Below are 14,023 nucleotides of genomic sequence, written 5' to 3' on the forward strand. Positions count from 1 at the left end.
TGGCACTGGCTTGAAATGGGGACCGTAACTGGGTGCACCATCTCAGTTACTCTCTTCGCTCTTGCCATGAACATGGTGGTCAAGGCAGCTGAAGTGGAGCGTAAAGGCCCCCTGTCCAAGTCTGGTGTTCGGCAGCCCACCATCAGAGCCCTCATGGACGACCTTACTGTCACCACAACATCAGTGTCAGGTGTTACGTGGATCCTCCAGGGCCTGGAAAAGCTAATCTTGTGGGCAAGGACGAGTTTCAAACCAATCAAATCATGGTGTTAATGAAAGGGAAAGTGGTGGACAAGTTTTGCTTCTTTTTGGATAGCATTGCAATCCCATCTATCATCGAGAGACTAGTCAAAAGCCTTGGCAAGGTCTCTGAGTGTAGCCTCAGTGATGCAACTGCAGTCCAAGCAACCATCAAGGACCTTGACACTAGGCTCAACATGGTAGACAAATCTGGAGTACCCGGCAGGTTCAAGGCTCTACCAACATGGTATCCTACCTGGAGTACTCTGGCCTCTGCTGGTGTATGAGGTAACACTGTCAATAGTCGAGACACGGGAGAGGAAGACCAGCAGCTACCGCCGCAGATGACTGGGGCTGCCATGTAGCTTGAGCAGTGCAGCACTGAACAGGAGGACCAATAAACTCCAGCTCCAGTAGCCTTTTGGAGGAGTTCAGGGTTTCCCGCAAAAAAGAGGAACTGCTTTATCAGGATTCCAGTGACTCCAGAGTTTCTTCAGCAGGCACTGTTGTGAGAACAGGTAGGAAGTGGAGATCCAAGGAAAGCCTGAAGATTGCTGAGTCTCGGCTGAGACACATGGCTTTGGTGGGCACAGTGGCGACAGGATGGGCAGGGCTGGGAGCCATCCCACAACCTTGCTATGAGAAGGCCCCACAGAGACAACATCCTCAGCAGCTCCCCAAAAGCCCTGGGGAGGGCCGCTACCGCTGGTGACATGACCAGGTGCTGAAGACGGTTGCAGTGGCCATCTCCAAAGCTGTGGCTACCATCAAGCATGTGCGCAGGCAGAGGAACATCACCTTTGTCAGGGTTGGAAAGCATTCTAGGGCACAGCCCAGTTCCGCAGCCGGTTTCCTCACCTCTGCAACAGACTGGGAGCTGCGAGTGGACTTTTGGAGGCAGCTCAAGTTCCCAGACCACATTATAAAAACTTTGTTGAGGCCAGCCGTGATGCTAAGTACCAGGAGCTGGTGGAGCAGTGCCGGTTGAGCGGCTGGAGGACTTGCTGTGAGCTCGTCGAAATGGGATGTAGAGGCTTTTCCCGCCTTTCACTGTACAAGGTCTTCATCCTACTTGGCATCACTGGAGCTGCAAAGTAGAAGGCCATCAAGTCCACCATGGAAGCTGCAGAGAGGGCGTCCAGATGGCTTTGGATCAGGAGGAGCGATCCATGGGCCAATGCTCCTGGGACACAAGCTGAGGTCTGATCAGCTCTGGCTGGGTCGCCTGAGCAAGGATATAAGGGTGTTGAAAGACCCGAAACATCCAATGACCTCAGGAAACATCGATGATGTGTTCCAGCGCATCCTAGGATTTATCTTTCAACAGACTGTTGAAACTATAAGTAGATAGTTTTCTTTAAGAAGACTCCTCACTCTGTTGGAGCTGTAGGAACAACAGAAACACTCAGTCCACTCATTATTGTAAACTGCTGTGAAAGACTGCAGCTTCTTTTACCTCATAAACAATCTTGGCTGTGTGTAGACACCAGTGTGGCATTGAAGCTTGTTTCCTCACCTTACCTTAAACTCAGGCAAATGTCTCCCGAACCCTAACCAGTTATCTCCATGACGCCCAACCATAACTTAAGCTAAACTAAGCTATGGGAACAACAGTTTGAAGGGGAAGGTAAAACTGTTCGAGGAGGGGAACACACCTTGACACAAGACCTGTTTTCAGTAAGCACACAAACCGAAGTTTCATTTTGGCCTGTCTTTAAGTTAGTCATGGAACAATCATTAGTGACAGCTGATATGACCTTTTCAAATTAATTGGTGAAAGTGACGAACTGCGCAAAGCTGCTATCTAAATGTTTTTACACAAATTTTTACTAATTATAGTATCAGAATTGCATCGGAGCATCCAAGTAATTCTTCACATTTGCGTGCTTTAATCCTCACATTGTAGAGCCCTGACTTCTTTTTATAGGTTCAGAAGAAGAGGGGCCAGTAATGTGTATATAGAGCGAAAAACATTTTTTATCCAGTATAAATGTTTTTTGAGCTAAATTATAATTAAATTAATTTGAAAACAGGATTTATTTTAGGCTTATGGTCTTAGTTGTCTCACATTACTTAGTCGTGGTCACCTGATCACCCCAAGAAAGAAATGTCACTATCCAGCTGAAAGTAATCCCAGGAGACATGTCACATTTCATTGTATTACAGTATGTTATTCATTTATTTTTTAGATTGTCTTTGTTAGCCCAGAAAAAGTTTAAAAACGATGACAAACGAAAAAAATCTAAATTAAAACTTAAATTAGATATAGACATACGGTGGGTCCCAAAAGTCTTGTGGACCACAACAGTTATCACACTGGTATCCTCTGTTGAAGCCATCTATGTGCACAATCTGGAAGTTTCTTACTCGGGCCAGTGGTATGAGAAAAGACAGTCTGAATTGTTTACATCAGCTTTTGGTTGTCTTATTCTAATTTATTGCAAATTACTATATTTAATGAAGCATTACTGACACCAACTGTTGATTGTGAGTTTAGAATTGGGGATTTTGGGGACTAATTGCTGCCAATCAGAGGACGCCAGCTCTTATTTCTTCTAGTTAGGAAAGAGCCTCTTGTGCTATCCTTAGAGTACCATATTTGTAATGTCAGTCTATGTTTAACAAACATTTCGGTGTGCTTACTTTGGCAAGAGCGCTATACTTTGTTTGTTTATTTTAAATGAGCTCATTGACCCTAATTCATCTGTATATGAATTACGATGGTCTAAGGACAGAAATTTCTTCTGAGCTTCTGAGCTCTGTAGGCAGTTCCTTCGACTTCATGGCTTAGTCATTGCTCTGATATGCATTGTCAGCTGTGACATCTCATATAGGCAGGTGTGTGCCTTTCCAAATCATGTCAAATCAATTGACCACATTTGGACTCCAAACAAGGTGTAGACACATCTCAATGATGATCAAGAAAAATGGGAGGCACCTGAGGTAAATTTGAAGTGTCATAATACTTTTGTCTGAATACTTTTGCCAATGTGATATTTCAGTTTTTCCTTTTTAATAAATTTGCAAAAATTTCTAAAATTCTGTTTTCGCTTTGTCAGTATGGGGTATTGAGTGTAGATTGATGACGGAAAAGATGTTGTTTTGTTTTTATTTTGGTATATGGCTGCAACATAAAATGTGAAAAATTGGAGGGGTTTGATTACTTTCCGAAGGCACTGTATACCATTACAACAAAACAGTTGAAGTCAATTACATGTTAATCCCACTGAATAATCCTTAGTGTCTCCTGTTTCTTTTCTATAGAAACATCTTGTGACAGAGGCTTTTATCTCACACAGCAGTCAAACATATACAAGCTAAACCAAGGTTTTTGGGTAAACCATGTATATTTCACGACTCTACAGAGCCCTCCTGTGGCAGCCACAGGCTGTGGCAGGTATAAGTGTGTCAAATATCTTGAGAGGTGAGAGGAACCACAAAGAACATTTTGTGCTGGAGGATCAGAAAGCTCTGCTGATCAATTTAACCTGCTGCAAGAATGATAGCAATGGAATTTCCAAGAAGCATCTGTTTATTCCTCCTGCAATTTTCTTTAACAGGTTTTTATTGTCCCATATTTATGAAAGAATGTGTAACAATTCTATAAAGGAAGACATTAACAGCTGGGTGATTTGACAAGGCAATCTCACAGGAGGCTGTTTGCTCGTTGTCTCTTTGAATGTTCCCTGTCATTGGCTGTTTAGTACCTAATGACCCCCTCTGTCCATTCTGTACCCCTGTCAATAACTCAGGGCAATCACAGCATATACAGTACCAGACATGCACATTGACAGTCGATAAAGGAGAATGGTATTGTATCTGCTGTGATTCTTGTGACAGACCCACCTGCAAATATTCATCTCCTGTTTTCCTTTTCCAGGCTATAGTAGACTTCTTTGAAGACAAGAACTGTCCCGTGACTGAGCGGCTCAAAGTCTTCTACTGCTGCCAAGCCCCACCCAGATGGGCTGTCCAGGTATCAAACAATTTTTTTTTTTTTAAAAACACTTCAAATGTTCCTTTTAATAAACCAAGTGAAAATGTACACTATGACTATCACTGGATTCACTTCTCTCTGAATCTGTATTTATCAAATGTGGTGGACTACATTTTTTCAAGAGTGGGTGTAGCACTTATATCACATTTACAGACTATTCACCACTGCACTATATCTACTGTGTCTGTTACAAATGAAAGACTGTAAGTAAGTGGCGAAAGCTCACAGTGGCATAAAAGTCACTTTTTCCAAAAATCAAGTTCAAACTAGTTTCCTCCACTTTTGTAGCAAACAACATAACATTACTAGCTCGATAGGTCAATAGGGTAAGCCTTAGGTCAAGCAGATAATGAGGTTTTAGAACGCCCTCCACTGGATCACAAGGCAAACTAATTCAAGCGGTATTTTGTGCTTATAGACTAAATTTTGAGTTCAGGCAGGTTATTACATTTCGAACATTAACTTCTTCCCCCACTTTCGAACAAATGTTTGAATTTCAAATAAAAAGGGACCGCCCTACAATGACAATGCTGACATGCTAACATTTAGCAGGTTAATGTTTGTAATGTTCACCGTAGTATATCTTTTTAGCATACTAATATTTTATAATCAGCATTAAGCTAAAAGTCCAATTGTTATTAATTTCATAGGTATTTGGTTAAAAAACCGAAAACTGGTCAAATACAGGACTTTGTTAATCCTCCGACAAAAAGTCAGTGTATTAACAAAGTCTGTCATCCTCTGGCAACCATGAATGTCCTAACAAAAAATGTGTCTGTCCATATACTGTAGTAGATGATGAGATGTTTCACTGGATAAATGAACATTTCTGACCTGCTAGTCCTTGAATATTTGTACTGAAATGTCAATGCAAACAATTTAATAGTTGTCGAGACATTTCACTAAAAACCAAGCCAGGATCCGTAGGATCAATTTTCTGGGAACATTTTAATGTCAGTAAAAAATATTATGGCAATGCACCTATTAGGCATTTCAGTCTGCACCAAAGTGAGACCCTAACCGATTGATCAACATACCCATCTCTTGAGCCACGCTGCTTGCATGGCTAATCATAATAAAATAATGTCTAAAGGCTTATTTTCACAGATTAACTGTCTCTAAACACCTCTGTTATTGGACATGCAAAAAACTTAAACAAACAATATAACCTCTTTGGCCTCAACCTCTGCAACATCCTTTCCATTTTGGACATTTTGTTTGTTAATCAAGCACTACCATCAAATTGTCAACATTGCATGCAAGGTATATCATAATCAAGTAGCATATTAACATAGCTGTCAAGATCTCCAAGATTTTTTAGAAATGTATAGAAGGAAACCCAGTTTTTGATAACATTATTTTATTCTGCATTTGGCACTATTTATCTGAATTTTTAATGGAACTGCAGCTTGCTGTGGATCCTCATAATTTAAAGTGGCAATCTTGAAGATTTTCATTGCAATAAATGTCTGTTTAATTGACTCTATTGCTGAATGCGATAATACAATGGTGATTGAGTCTATGGCCCACTGATGATAGTATTGCAATATTTATATATTTGCAGTGTTACGAACTGGATGTCTGTGGAACATTCCCGGAAAAAATGCTGTATTAAGTTACTGCTAATGCAAACTGAACATTTCATACTGCTTAGTTTCACATTGAAAGTATCTCTCATCAGCGACTGAGCTATGATCATGGCATGGAAATAAATAGCAACATTGTTCTGGTATCTTGTATCTTCATAATGCTGTACAGATGAGCTAGAGTTACTCTAAACTCTGGTACTGTAGCATCCTTTCTAATGTCACTTGTAATCCCACAGAATAAAGTAGTTAGCTAATGCTATGGTCATTCATGGCCTTGGAAGGAACCCTAGGTTACTACTGTAGGTAGTAAGCGAGTTAGCCAGCATGCTAACGTTAGCACCATATGTTGGAGCAGATAAACACATTTTTTAATCCATTTGTTATTCTTTAGATTTTGTAATTTTGGTTTTGGGAAGGCAATTTAAAAAAGAAATGGCCATCCCAACTATTTAGATACAGTGTCTTTCACTGTTGTACTTTTGTGGTGTTGTCTTATTACTTGTGCTCTGTGCACAACCTTTCAACCACTGGAGAATTCTGAGGCTTGACAGATCTGCTGTGACTAGTTAAGTATCTAAGTTCAGTATCTAAGCTTTGATTGAACAGTTAGTTTTGGGTCATTTACAGTCTCAGTCTGACTTGCTGTCAATTAGAAAATGTTCATTTTGTTTTTAGTATAATTCTAATAATTACTTTTAGGGCAGAAGGTGACAACTGAAGCAATGGGGGAAAATAGGATATAATAATGTCTTACAGGGCCTGTAGAAAACTACACTTCTGATGTTTTGTGACACATTTGCTGAACTACAAAGCATCATGAGAGCTATGAAGACAAACATTACACACTATAATAATGCCCAGGATAGGGTGGAGATTAAAATGGAAAGAGCAGTAGTAGAATAAGCAGTAATAGAAAGATATAGATTTGTCCAAAAGATTTAAGGAGGAGGGATATTGGAAAGAGGGAAAGCTCAGTGGGGGGACCACCCAGGAGGCATGTAATAACTGATAACACCAATAAAAAGCTAGTATTGAAGAGTACCAATTGTCACCTGGGGACTTGAAAGTGGGTTGAGGTGGAGGATTGCAGTGGCAATGTGATGCATTTCCTCCTCACAGGAGGACCAGGCCCTGCATCAACAAAGCACCAAAGGCCTTTTTATGGTTGGGGCTACATTTCTGTGTGTGTGTGTGTGTGTGTGTGTGTGTGTGTGTGTGTGTGTGTGTGTGTGTGTGTGTGTGTGTGTGTGTGTGTGTGTGTGTGTGTGTGTGTGTGTGTGTGTGTGTGTTTTACTTTGTTCTCATGATAAACTATTTAAATCCTATCCTTTGGAGTGAGGGCATTTTTATACTTGTTTTATACATACTATTGTTGGTTTTGCACATTTCAGGCCAATATCTACCACTCACACACATTTTACATTGCTGCTGACCATTTTCTCAGCCATGTCATAAATATTACAATTGATTTCCTACCCTTAAGGCAGCCTTTGGTTTTCATTCATTTCACAGTGGTATAAAAACCAACTTTAAAAGATACAGTACTATAGATAGGTAACCATCACCATTTAGCCTTTCTAGCTGTGTGGCTCCAGGGACAGCAAGATTGGTTGGTTGGTCCACCACTTTGGTCCAGATTGAAATATCTCAACTAATATTGGATGGAATGCAATCAAATTTGTACAGACATTCATGGTCCCCAGAGGATGAAATGCACTGATTTTGGTGACCTGCTTGACTTTTCTTCTAACGCCATTGACAAGTTAAAACTTTTATCTTATCCAGGTAAAATATCAACATCTAGTTTGTGGATATGCACAAAATTTGGTAGAGACATTCATTGTTCCTAAACAATGCATTCCAATGGATTTGGGCCTCTGACTTTTTGCGTTGAGCCTGATAGCATGCTGACAACCTCAGAGAGCCACTAGCATGGTTGTAGCCTCTTAGTGTTGTTGTCTCCCCCTCTGCAGAAACAGCTGGCCAGCCTGCTGACAGACCTCGGCTGCATCAGTTCAGCTCTCCTCATTTATGAAAAGCTGGAGCTCTGGGAGGAAGCAGTTATCTGCTATGAGAGGCTGGGCCAACACGGCAAGGTATATCTTACACACACACACACACACACACACACACACAAAGACATCTTTTGTTTAATTAACTTAATGCATTTAAAATATTTTAATGTCCTTATTCAAGTTTCAAAGCGCAAGTATTTTTTCACCATATAAGGACATAATTTTGTGTGTCATGCTCACCTTAAAGAAACATCCTATCTGTTTTGCCAAACACGCTCAGGCATGGTTGCTCTTTCTTACACATTTTCCCAAAACTGTTAACTTAAACTTTGACAGTGTTCAGAAGCTGCATTCAAAAACTGATTTCCACAGCTTTGTGTCTTTTCACTTTGTCTTCAGTGAAGCTTTCTCAAACTTGTGTATATCAGCTGATATAAAGTTCCATATCCTACTCTATCAGTAGTAGGAACGAGTAGTTGTAGTGTTTACAGACACACTCTGCCTAACAACGTAGAGCATAAACACATGCACATACACAGACACTCTGACACAGTTGGATCTCTGTGGGAGCTCTTGCAGCCAGATTTTCACATTAGATATGCTGATCTCACCCCACACAGAAACACACACACACACACACATGCACGTGTGCATGCGCGCACATACAGACATACATTCAGACATACATTCAGAGTCCAGGCAAGAACATCACAGAGAAGTTAATCTGGCGCTTGACATGGGGATGATGGGATAAGCAGAACTCACACAATCGATAGCACTGCAATAAACTGACTTTCCCTCTCACACAGACATAGAATGTTTAAGGTCATCATTTTGCAGTCAAAGTTGATTTGTAAAATATATAAATGTTTTACTGGTAGACTTTTTCTCCTGGTCCAGATGTAAATCTTAGAGGAGGCAGTTTTTTTTTGTTTTTTTTTTGACGTGTAATAATTTTTCCTTATCCGTAACATTTGTTTTAAAATTTTTAAATAATATTTTTATTGAGATTTTTCATAATACAGTACAAAAGACACACACATCAAAAAAATAAAAACAAAAAATAAAAAAAAAAGGACCAAAAAAAAGCGCAGGGCGTATTTAAAGAGAATATTGAATTCACTAGCACAACACATCTTAGTACAAGCACTCAATGAAGGAGTTCGACTGCACACTAGGATTTTGTTGCCAGTCAGGTTCAGCATCATACAAGGTGAGCAAGGTGATCCAGTGGCTCCCAAAAATAAAAATAATTAAGATTGTCCATCATGCCATATGAAACTTTCTCCATGTGTAATATACCAGTGAGGTTAGTTAACAAGGTCTTAAACTGAGGCACGGTATCTGACTTCCACAGATGTAAATTTACTTTTTGCAATGACCATTTCATACATAATGGTGGTTTGAACAGAGGCACTGTTGTTTAGTAGGGAAAGGGAATACCCAAATAAGGCAATCTCTGGATCAGGTTTAAACACAAAGCCATACATGTCAGAGAACCACTTGAACATGTCTGACCAAAAATGGTACAGTTTTTGGTATGTCCAGAAAAGGTGGGTTAGGGAGCCTTCTGCAAATTTACATCGATCACATAGAAAGGAGATGGTAGGAAAGCCTATGCATCAACATGAATTGGATTAATTGATGCCTGGCATTAACAGATCACGATCTGGTTCTGCTGAGGCCCTCCTCCCAAACATCATCCCTAATCTGTTCCTCCTCCCAGGCTTTTTTTCAGAGGGGCTTGATTCCCTTGTTCAGAAAATATATTTATAAAATCTGAAATCAGTTTTTTGGATTTAGGTGGGCCCAACAAAAATTAATAAATCCTAATCATTTTAGGGAGAGACTCAGAGTTAGGCACACACTGACGACAATAATTCCTTATCCGTAAGTATTGGAAGAAATTATGTTGTGGGAAGAGAGAACTTGTTTTTTAACTGAGTAAATGAGCCAAATTGTTACTATACAAATCTTTTAAAGTGAATATATCTTTTAGCCTCCAACTGTCAAAAGATGCATCTGAGAGGGACGGGGGGAATGCATCATTGCGTTACACTGTATGATGCTATGAATATAAGTGTCTTGTAATATGCAGCCTTTCATAATTTACTGCCATATTTTCAAGCAGTTCAAAATTAAGTTATCCACCTTAGTGTTTGCAGGCAGGAAATAAATAGCAACATTGTTCTGGTATCTTGTATCTTCATAATGCTGTTCAGATGAGCTAGAGTTACTCTAGACTCTGGTACTGTAGCATCCTTTCTAATGTCACTTGTAATCCCACAAAATAAAGTAGTTAGCTAATGCTATGGTCATTCATGGCCTTGGAAGGAACCCTAGGTTACTACTGTAGGTAGTAAGCGAGTTAGCCAGCATGCTAATGTTAGCACCATATGTTGGAGCAGATAAACACATTTTTTTGATCCATTTGTTATTCTTTAGATTTTGTAATTTTGGTTTTGGGAAGGCAATTTAAAAAAGAAATGGCCATCCCAACTATTTAGATACAGTGTCTTTCACTGTAGTGAAAGACACAGTCTGGGTGCTCAGAAAAGGAGTGCCAGAAGAGAGCTGTTTTTGAAATCACTCTTTTCATGGTAACCCATACGGGAGTCTCAGTGGATACTTCAATTCTGTAACCTTCCTACCCTTGCATATACTGTCCAGTAATAAGGCCGGAAGTACGGTAGCCGTAGTCCAACCATCTCTGTTGGTTTATGTAAATGTGTTTTTGATATTGTGTGAGCTTTAAAGGATTTGTTGTAAATTTCTTTGCTAGATGGTTTGGAGTCTTTTATCATTAAACAAATGTGGTATCCAGGAATAGAAAAAACACAAAGGTTCCATACCTTGTGCTTAGAAAGCAGAAGAAGCCTCTGAAAATCGTAACCAACTCTGTAAAGCCTTCAAACGGCATTATATCTGATTGACTTCTGCAGAATGTAGTTATCAATCTAAATCTGAATTTTAATCAGCCTTAATAATGTTATGTGCAGTTTCTTTTCAAAGTCTGGCACTGTGGACTAGAAAACATATACAATATCGAGACAAGAACACCTAAACAACGCCTCTCATTCCCCCTGGCCACAATTAAAAAATGTTTGAGCATTTTGTCTGTATGCCTAGGGAATTTCAACACAGGCACACAACACATACATCTGCATATGAATGAATATAGTAGAGTGTCAGTGTTCCAGGAATATAAGAACTGTGTTGATGGACAGTCTGCCACCTCAGCTGGCTCCTTTCGATGCAAAGGAGCTACAGTTCTACTCAAAGTTCCTTCCTTGATGTCTGAACTCTCACTCTATGGAGGTAACTCATTTTGGCCACTTTGATCTGAAATCTGATTCTTTTGTTCGATACCCAAACCTTTGTCCATAGGTTAGGGCTGGAATGTTAAATGAGATCACTTCATCACTACAGTCCAGTACAACACTGAAATTACTGTTGACACCGCAACAATCTGCCTGTCGATCTCAACCTTCATCTGACCCTCACATTCAGTTCGGACATCAAACTCTTGCAATCTTGAGTAAGCTACCCATGTTTTTGGTGGTTATACCATGGCCACAAGATGAGTTGCTGACTCTGAAGCAATCTACCTCAGACTTGAGCCTAACATCACCAACTGATAAAACCATCACAACCACATCATCTGCAACAAAAAAACTCAGCTGCACTCCTGTGGCCACAATGCCGGACACTCTCCAGTCCCCCGGCTGCACCTAGAGATCGTCTCCATCACAAATATAATTGACCAACAACAAGGCACATCCCTGGTGTGCCCAACACCCACTAAGAACGTCCTTTATTTCCTGTCAAGACTACAATAAAACTTGTGCTCTGATTGCACAAGGAAGTCCTTGTATTTTGGATGTTGGCTTAAGTATTCTTTTAAAATCTGTTACTTTTTGAACATTATTATGTACAAACATTCCTTCTTTATAGAAAACAGTACTGTATAATAAGAGAGAAATTGTGGGGATATGACAAATGCCCTACTGGAAATAAGTAGCCCCTGACTGTGCCTTGTGGTGTAAACATAAAAACTAAATTCTAGTATCATTAGATGATAGCAATGTGTGTCCTCGTCGTATTTGATTGATGCAGTAGAATTTGGTCGTCCACCATCCATTCAGTCCCTCACCTCATGGTTGGTCAAGTGAGTCAAATAAATACTCAGTTAACCGCTCAGACCGATGTGCTTTTCTAGGAAACTCAGGGTAACTTTAATTTTGCATGCTCTGTTCAATGATTTAATGACTCTCTGGTTCACCTTTGTGAGAGATTTTTGTCCGTGTCAAAAAAAGCACAATCAAAACAGTTTTACTGCACACTAGTTGGTCCTCATTTTTTAAAGTTTTTGTGCATTTCTGCATGAAGAGCTGTTTACTCTTACCAAACTCCTCAACTCTGAGTCCAGTTTGAGGGCTGTGGGGTATGAATGAGGAATTTGAAAAAGCTTTTCAAGTTTAACTATTATCCATCCATCCATTAGTTCTACCGCTTATCCCGTGGGGGTCGTGGGGTGGCTGGAGCCAATCCCAGCAGACATCAGGTGAGAGGCAGGGTACACCCTGGACAGGAAACCAGTCTATCTATCTCAACTGTCTGCCTCAGCAACCTCCCACCCCAATGCACACAAACGGAAAAGAAAAACAGCTGCAAAAGATTAACAATCCCTTACTTACATGCACGCACACAAACGGCACAGAGGATAAAGCATTAGTGCAAATCAAGAACCATGATATATAGTGCACTGGTATACCTGCTTGTTCATGCAAATATCTAATCAGCCAAATATTTATTTGGTAAAGAGTTAAAGTTCAGGTGATATAGTTTTTAAAAAAAGCAAAGGATCAAAATTGATGCAGCAGAACCTGAGATATTGTGTTTTTTATTCAACATGTTTCTCTTCTTTGTCAAAACTTACCTCTTCTTTGCACCTACAGTGCAATTCAACCACCGACTGTACGGCTAGAGATTCTGGTGTGTTATGCAATAGCAGCTATTATTGCCGATCATGTGTATCCTTTTATGGACATAGTCTACCTATCTACCAGAGCATAATCTAAGCATGTGCAGTGACATGTTAAACAAGTAACAGAGATTTTAAATGCCAGTGACTGCTTGCTTTTCTGGAGGCAAAGACGGTTGTTACCCAGAACCGGAAAGGTCTACCTAAAAAAAAATATATATATATAACCACTGAGTGTAGGTGGTAACATTTAATTGCATGGATGTTGCTATAGCTAAAATGCAAAAAAACACAAATCAAACAAAAACATAACGGTCTTTAATTATGTGATGAATGTGAACCTGTGTTGATTATTATTAAATCTATGGCTAATGTTTTATTACCCACATCCCCATTGTGCAGACTGACATTGCACAAATGTACAATTTATTTTATTTTTATTAACATTCATATGCACATTATGCACGATAAGTTTGCATACATTCAGCACTCAAGTGTGCAGGCATCACATGTGAGTGGAGGCTCATCAATGACCTGAGCGTCTCTTCCGATCTGTACAGAGTCCTTAGTGGGACCACTGGAGACTGCCAGGTCTCCATTATTCAATTACTGCCTGCTTTGTCTGTCCAATTCGATTACCCAGGTGCTTTTTGATAATAATGAAAGTCTCCTGCTCCCCTTTTGTCTTAAACCATTCCATTTATCTGGAGTGGTTTGGTCTCCATCCAATGCTCGCTTTTCTTTTCTCAACTTGACTTACTGCTCCTCTCCTGCTTTCCTCTGTCAGTGACATTTTATCATAGTAATGCAATGTAGCACATAAATTATATAGGAGATAATGTAAGAACTTAACTATTGCAATTATAACTGTAATTCGGACATCCATAACACAAAATCAATAAAAGAAAATCATTGAGACTTGATTAAATTACTTCCATTATAATTTTATTATTATATTAGTAGTAGTAGTATAAAAAAAAACACAATAAAAGCTGCAGAAATCAAATATGATTGATCTGATTTCATTATTTTGACTTGTTCTCTTATTTAGTGGGATTTTGGTACTTAATTATTCTTTTAAATTGGGAATATTTCTGTCGAAAGACAAGGGAAACCGTAGTAAAACATGAGTTATTATACACATAAATTAACAGACATTTGTTTTTTATTCACTGGAGATGGAAATTTTTCATTTGAA

The 14,023-nt window shown here is 39.5% G+C and overlaps 1 protein-coding gene across 3 annotated transcripts in view; it reads left to right on the forward strand.

The window, feature by feature from the left end:
• ttc27 (tetratricopeptide repeat domain 27) overlaps positions 1 to 14,023 on the forward strand; it is a 103,621-nt gene that overhangs the window by 60,310 nt on the left and 29,288 nt on the right. For all 3 annotated transcript variants that reach the window (XM_040139056.1, XM_040139057.1, XM_040139059.1), the window contains 2 exons: positions 4,121 to 4,216; positions 7,800 to 7,922. In XM_040139056.1, coding sequence (XP_039994990.1) covers positions 4,121 to 4,216; positions 7,800 to 7,922 — 219 coding nt within the window. The remainder of the gene's footprint in view (positions 1 to 4,120; positions 4,217 to 7,799; positions 7,923 to 14,023) is intronic.

Source organism: Xiphias gladius, chromosome 11 (assembly GCF_016859285.1).
Source record: "Xiphias gladius isolate SHS-SW01 ecotype Sanya breed wild chromosome 11, ASM1685928v1, whole genome shotgun sequence".
Classification (NCBI taxonomy): Eukaryota; Metazoa; Chordata; class Actinopteri; order Istiophoriformes; family Xiphiidae; genus Xiphias; species Xiphias gladius.